Raw genomic sequence first — 7,430 nt, 5'->3', positions numbered from 1 at the left:
TCACGTTAGTGCCCGTTTTCGTTATGCCGTAGGTTCCGGAAGAGGTGACGAAGCCGCGAACTTCGCCGAGCTAGACTCCGACTTCTCCGAACCAGGCAAGCATGTTTGAACATTTGATATGACAGGTGTTTTGCATGTTTGCGTGAAAGTTTGTGCGTGGCATATGAGTGTCGGTGAGTACCTCGTTGCTTGTAAGGCAACTACCCGCATGTCCAAAGTTGCGATGACCTCTGGTGAGAGATGGCCTAATCATGTGGTGACATGAAGGGCAGCAGGGTGGTACTGTTGTAGCATACCAGCCTTGCGTCATCCGACAATTCCGACGTTAACGTGGACGGAGTCACGTTATCGTTCTTTTCCCTTCCGTGCTACCACGTGTTTCTTTGCCAAGATGCGGTTTAGTAAGTTGGTAACCTCTTTCCGTGTACACACCAAATAGAGGGGCCGGGATGATGGTTCCTTGGCCCAGGATTAAAGCCAGTCATCCGGTCAGGGGGCATGGGTGTTTTCGGTTGGGACCGAGAGGGGGGGCACCCCCTTAGAGCGCGCGTATAGAAGTTTGATCCCATGCTACGCGAGGTTGTAGCCTCCCCGTCTCAAGGTTTTTCTTGAACGTTGCCGAGGGTGATCCCTGGCTTCGAAATATTGAATGGGTGTGTACTGGTTAGACGTGTTTCTTCCAAAACATCGTAAACGGAACTAGTCCCTGTGACTACTGAAAGCCGTTGGCTGTGGTTAAGTACAAACTCTGCAGAGTCAAATCCATCCGAGTCATCGTATCCATAGTCAAGTATCGTGATCAGCGTACCCATGTCTATGTCATCACCCCGTGGTATATCTCGTTCCGGTAAGCAAGCTTTGAGTAGTGTACTTGGCTGAACGTTAGTCCGGTGGATGGACTAACCCTGTTGTTTACCTCATGTATACTTGTTCTCCTGATGTGATTTAAAATCCATGAGCTACTAAGTTATGAATATAAGCCCTTTATGTGACGTCGCGCAGACGTCCGACTGTGGCGTGTTTTTTGTTTCTTACTTTCAATATAAGCCCTTTATGTGATGTTGCTCAGACGTCCGACTGTGGCACGCACTGCCTTTATTTTCTGTTATAAGCCCTTTATGTGGTGTCGCCCCGACGCCCGACTGTGGCATTATTATTCTTGCAGTTTCCTCTCGAGGAGTCATTCAGACCCTCGTTTGGCACCAGTATTACTATTCTGCAGTTTCCTCTCGAGGAGTCATTCAGACCCTCGTTTGGCACCCAGTATTTATTAACTCTATGTCTGAACGCACTGGTTAACTTGTTCATATGCTTCATGTTTTCATTTGTTATATCTTATGTCCGAACTATCTTGCGAGTACTTTCATAGTACTCACTTGGCTTGTTCATTTGGCCAGATGTTGACGAAGGCGGTCTCTTGGATGAAGAGTTTGATAGCGCGTCCGACGCCTAGAGGAGTCCCTGTCAGTCCTGCGCGATCCCGGATATTGGTCACTTGTATTATATACGCTTTCGCCACCCGCAATAAGTCTCCTCGAGCCTCACTCCGACGCTCGAAGAGCGGTAGTCTTCAGGAGTCATATCACTCACTTCGCGGTGATATTTCCACCACCGTTATTATCGTGAGTTAGTAGTTATGCCACCCTATCCGCCGTCTTGTTTTATCGGCGTGCATGTAATAAATTGTTGGGCAGTCTCCGCTCAACCTTGTATTATATTCAGTACTCCTGGTATTTTTCTTCTGTGACCAAGATATTGTCTACCAGTGAGAAGGAATTCTTCCTTACTGGTCCGTAAAAGGGATTGGTCTCTCAATAATTATTTTATTGAAAAAAAACCGGTCGTGACAGGTTCGAACACTGGGGTGTGCGCGGATATTTCCTCCCTACCGCTCTACGCCCTAGCTCGCTAAGATCTCGCGGATGAACTCGACGAACTCGCAACATGAAGACACAAGATTTATACTGGTTCGGGCCACCGTTGTGATGTAATACCCTACTCCAGTGTGGTGGTGGTGGATTGCCTCTTGGGCTGATGATGAACGGTACAAGGGGAAGAACAGCCTCCTGAGGTTGGGGTGTTCTTGTGTTCGGTGTGTGGCTAAGGATTGGCTCTCGATCAGATTAGATCAAGCCCCCCCATTGTGGTGGCTAGTTCTACTTATATAGGCCCTGGCCCTCTCCCCAAATATTGAGCGGGAAGGGAGCCAACAACGGCCAATTTGAAAGGGGACAGCTAGTACAGCTTATCCTGACAAAAGCGGTCTTCGCCTGCGGAAAGCTCTGGTGGTGATGCCGTCTCGGGCTCCACGGTGACCTCCGTCCTGCCGTTCGGCTGGTCTTGGTCTTGTTGCACTGATATGGAAACCTTTGCCTGATGCCTCAGTACTCCGCGCCTGCGCTGGCCTCCTTAGCACCAAAGAGGAAACAAGGACGCTGTGCGCGCTGGCGCCCGCCTGATCTTGATCGTCATGGCTCACGTCACCTGAGCCTCGTGAGGTTTGCCGTGCCTTGATATCTTTGCTCCTCGCGAGGCAGCCTGGTGAGGCCGCTCCTGAGGAGGTCTTGCGTCGTCCGCCTCGCGAGGCTTGGCCCCTCGCGAGGGTCTTGATTGCCTTGTTGATGAAGATGGGTCGTACAGGCCTGCTAGCGGAGCCACGCCGTGGGCCGCAGGCAGGCAAGTGTGGGGACCCCCATTCCCAGAATGCCGACAACACGGGTGCGGAATGGGAGAGCCCATTGGAGATGCGTCTTCATCCAAATCATGTCTTCCTGACCTTCAACCATTGAGACAGAGAAGAGACTAAGTAAGAGGAGACCAAACTTGTCCTTCTTTTACGGGCGTCTCCCTGAAAGTGTAATTGTCTCTCCTACTTATGTGGTTGTGTGGTTACGAAGACTTGTTGTGATGAGTATTGAGAGGGGAACCATGCAAGGCTCAAGCCCTTGCTGGTGCAAATCTTTTGAAGAAGGACACAACCATTGCCAAAAACTTAAAAGCTGGTTTCTCCAGGATTTTCTGTTGTTGTTTTCTAAGGGAGGACGAAACTATCACTTTATAGTAGCAGGGATATTAGGTATTGTATCGTCATAAATGGATGAAATCTATGTTTTGATAAACGGCATACTTTATTGACTCAAAATGTCACATCAATCAAATCAAGATATGGAGCTCACACTCTGTCTCTGCAAAATTTGTATTCACATAGCGAACACCAATACATGCACACAAAGTAGCACAATGGCCAAAAGCAAAGCCATACGTGACCAAAGATGGTAGGAAATAAATTATATGCATCTTAAAATAAACTTTACCTCAAATTATTGGAATAATAAACTCCCTCCAATCTTCTTCATTTGAAACAAACTCAGAAGTTTTATATAAAAGTAGTAAGTGGGCACCCCTGCTACCCTAGTAAAGAATTAAATTGATAAGCAAAAAGCGGTGGTGCCTATTAACTACCTTCCATAAACTTAGATGAAAATTTCTCACATTAAAAGCAATCATGTACTCCTCTCACACAATGAATGTATGCTTTAAATATCTTAGATATGTTAGTTCACCTAGCTAGGCAAACAATCTCAAAACTGTGTGTTCAATGGTTGCTGGGGTGCCGATCCTGTCGACCGTCGATCCAAGAGCTCCCTAGCCAGGGCTTGCAAGTCATCACCATTGGAGTTGGTGTTGCCTCTACCGCTAGAGCCTTCCCCCGTCTGGCCATATGGTTGTTGGTGTTCCTGCTGGAAGGCCCACTGCATCGACGGGTCGAACAATGAAGATAGTTCGACGGTGTTCGGGACATTGGACAATGACGCCAGTTCAGAAATGGAGAACTCGGTGGTCATGGGCATGTATGAAAGGGACGGAAAAGGAGGCGGTGAAGGCTGTTGCAGTGTCGTGAGGTGAGCCTGTAGGGAGGCGACTTCAGCCTGGAGGTTCGCTACCTGGAGGAGATCGATCAATATATCAATCATGACAAAACCATGAAAGAGCAATATGATCAGATCATTGAAATGGATACAAACTTCACGTCGCATCTTCCTACATAACAACATAATATGATAAAATTAAGCAAAAATAGTTAAATGAAATGCGCAAAAACCGTGTTGCAAAAATTAATGTATCCAATAAAAGAGTTTGGCGGGTGGGTATCTATCTACCACTTTAAGATTTGCATTAGCATAGACTTATTTCACACATGTTAGGATGTGAGGGTTAGGGCCTATGTCCCTTGTTGGTTTATAAAAAAGGAACATACCAACTAGGAGTATGGTGATTTAACACATGCATGTACCAACAAACTACATATCATGCATGAAGAACAAAAATAAATGAAGAAAATAATGGTAGATGAGAGTATTAAAGGTGGTACGATGTGGATGTGCATCAAATTATACAAAGTTCCTTCTACATTGACTCCTTTAATTTGCTTGACTTGTTGGTTTTTCGTGTTACAAATGGAGGCCCATTCCCTACCTTGGAAGAAGGCACAAACAACTCCAATAGGCAAAATCAGCACTAAAGTAGTATCACATCAAAGTGCACTTTCCAAAGAACCAATTCAATATCCGCTGATCATTATCTTGCAATTATATGACAAAGAGAGATCGATAGTATACATAGTATTCAGGGTGTTCATACACATACCCGTTGTTGGAGGGCGAAGATGTCGCCGACACAGCCGTAGATAGGGTCACGGAGGCGCGCCTTTGCCTCATAACATACAGTGATGGCGGCATCAAAGCGCTTGTGGGGAGGGGCTTGATTAAGGATCTTGGAAACATTGCTGGCACCGAACACCTTGTGCACCGCGGTGAAGTGCTCCACCCCTTGCTCTGAGCCGAAATAAGGTGCAAAGATGCAATCATCTGCGCACTTGCGTCGCAGGAACTTGCATGCCCCGCACGGCCCTCCACTACTACCACCCGGCCTGCCGCCAATGCTGACGCCTGCACTGGTCGATGACCCACTCATTCTCGAAGGGAATGGTACCTAGCTCCTCAGTTTCTAGACTATCCTAGCTTTTCGAACTTCGAGAGGCTTAAAATGTCTAGAAGAGAGAGGGAAGGGAATTTGTGGGCATTTTTTATGGTATGTAGACACACACAAGCAAGGGATGTGCGAGCAATTAGTTCATACAATCATAGGAGGGTGGTATGTGTGTGTATATATACTAGTAGTCATTAATAGTTTCCAACTTTGTGTTGCCATTTTTTGGCTATTCCATAAATTCTTTAGGCCTATCTTCTTAGGTTTTTGTTATGGATAACGAGCCATGGCAAGGACATAATTACCAAATAAATATAACTTGCCTTAGCCAGCTAGTGATACACTTCTCTTCTTGAAGGTCTAGAATATTTGTGTGAAGCTAACTGACTGCAAGCAAACAAGACCGGATGCACTTAGTGAACTAACACATAGTATGGGTTTTCTATGTCTATGTTGGGGTGATATTCATGTTCTTGCATGACAGTAAAGATTTTAAGTAGACTATGTGAGGATGGCATCAAGTGGAGATGTTCATCAATCTGAAAAGGGCAAGTTCAAGATGAGCATCCTGAGGTATCATATGCTTGAAGCTTGCGGTCCATATGATAATGTACCGGTATTTGATTAGAGCAGTAGCCCATGATATGAAGCGTCCAACGAGATCAAGAAGAAATTGGACGGCCCAAATGCCTAAAACTGAACGTTTGATGGCTCCAAACACTACTGGTTTGAGATGTATGGAAATTTGCATGGTGATATGTCCATTTTGCGTCACTAGTTATTATTATATTTTCCTTTCTATTATCAATATTTTTCATACTATAGCACAATTGCAATGCCCTTTTCCCTTCAATTGCATGAACTACATCGAGAGGGGAATTACCAAAAATATGGAAATTATAAACAAAATAATGGCAATGAAGAAATGAATTTTTTCCAAGTTTGATAAATTTCCAAAAAATTACAGAAAATCTTTTAGGAGAAAACGTCCATGGAGCCAGAAGATGGGTCCATGGGGTTCTTATTGGGCCCACGCCGGCACTGTCGGATTTCGGGTTCCGGCAAAACCCTTGAGGTTCGAAAACTGGGGTGCGCATGAAGATTTCCCCTACCTAATCACGCCCTCAACCTCGTCGTGATCTCAAGGCCTAGCTTGACGAACTCGCAACACAAGGGACACAAGATTTATACTGGTTCGGGCCACCGTTGTGGTGTAATACCCTACTCCAGTGTGGTGTGGTGGATTGCCTCTTGGGCTGAGGATGAACAGTACAAGGGGAAGAACAGCCTCCTAAGGAGAGGTGTTCTTGTGCTTGGTGGTGTGAGGATGATCTGAATTAGTTTGGTTCAGTTTTCCTCTCTACTGGGGTGGCTAGTCCTATTTATAGAGGCCCTGGTCCTCTCCCCAAATATGTAGCAGGAAGGGAGCCAACAACGGCCAATTTGAAAGGGGACAGCTAGTACAAGCTATTCTGACTAAAGGTGGTCTTCGCTTGCCAAAGGCTCTGGTGATGACGCTGTCTTGGGCTCCACAGTAACCTCCGTCCTGTCGTCCTGCTGGTCTTGGTTTCGTTGCACCGATATGGAAACCTTTGCCTGATGCCTCGGTACTCATCACCTGCGCTTGCCTCCTTAGCACCAAAGAGGAAACGAGGACACTGTGCGCGCTGGTGCCCGCCTGGCACCCGCCTAGTCTTGGTTGTCATGGCTGACGTCGTAGGAACCTCGCGAGGTTCGCCTTGCCTTGATCTCTCCGCCCCTCGCGAGCCAGCCTGGTGAGGCCGCTGCCGAGGAGGTCTTGTGTCGTCCGCCTCGCGAGGCTTGGCCCCTCGCTAGGGTCTTGAATGTTTGTTGGTGAAGAAGGGCCATACTGGGCCGCGAGTCGAGCCACGCCGCGGGCCGCAGGTAGGCAATTCTGGGGACCCCCGTTCCCAGAATGCCGACAGTAGCCCCCGGGCCCAAGGCGCGCTTGAACTTGGCTTCGAGGCAAAGCCAAAGGGCAAGTGCGGAGCACCGTGGGCCCCAACAGCCTGCGCCTTGGTCGACGCGTGGTGATTGATTGGACGTGGGCGGCCGCGCTTCCCCACGCATCCTAGAAATCCGCCTGGCTAGGCGGCCACGACATCCTACACAATTATTCCCCCATTGCTGGCAACGCACTCCCCAACTTCTTCGCTTCCCCTTACCTCTGCATCCTCTTCCAATCTGACTCGAGCTTAGTTCTCTCAATCGCCAGGGCGCCAAACCGGATGGAGAAAGGGAAGAAGCCCTTGTCCTCAGCCAGCTCACCTCCGGCCGTCGAGCCCGCCGTCGGCCGATCGCGGGTGCTCAACCAGGAGGCCATGGATAAGGTCCATCCTGTGCTTTCTACCAGCTTCAACAAATCGGGAGGGACGGTGGCCTGGCCTGCGTCCCAAGCCTCCATTGATAGGACGGCCATC

The 7,430-nt window shown here is 47.9% G+C and overlaps 1 protein-coding gene across 1 annotated transcript; it reads right to left on the bottom strand.

Annotated features, from left to right (window-relative positions):
* Positions 1-2,015: 2,015 nt before the first annotated feature.
* Positions 2,016-5,027, bottom strand: LOC123163934 (LOB domain-containing protein 18-like; the record flags this gene model as incomplete). Its single annotated transcript, XM_044581341.1, has 3 exons — positions 4,648-5,027; positions 3,628-3,944; positions 2,016-2,025 (listed from the first exon to the last, which is right to left on the bottom strand). Coding segments are annotated over exons 1-3 (654 nt in total), but the record flags the coding sequence as incomplete, so codon positions are not given.
* Between the last annotated feature and the right edge of the window lie 2,403 nt (positions 5,028-7,430).

Source organism: Triticum aestivum, chromosome 7D, assembly GCF_018294505.1.
Source record: "Triticum aestivum cultivar Chinese Spring chromosome 7D, IWGSC CS RefSeq v2.1, whole genome shotgun sequence".
Classification (NCBI taxonomy): Eukaryota; Viridiplantae; Streptophyta; class Magnoliopsida; order Poales; family Poaceae; genus Triticum; species Triticum aestivum.
This window is presented reverse-complemented; position numbering and strand designations above follow the sequence as displayed.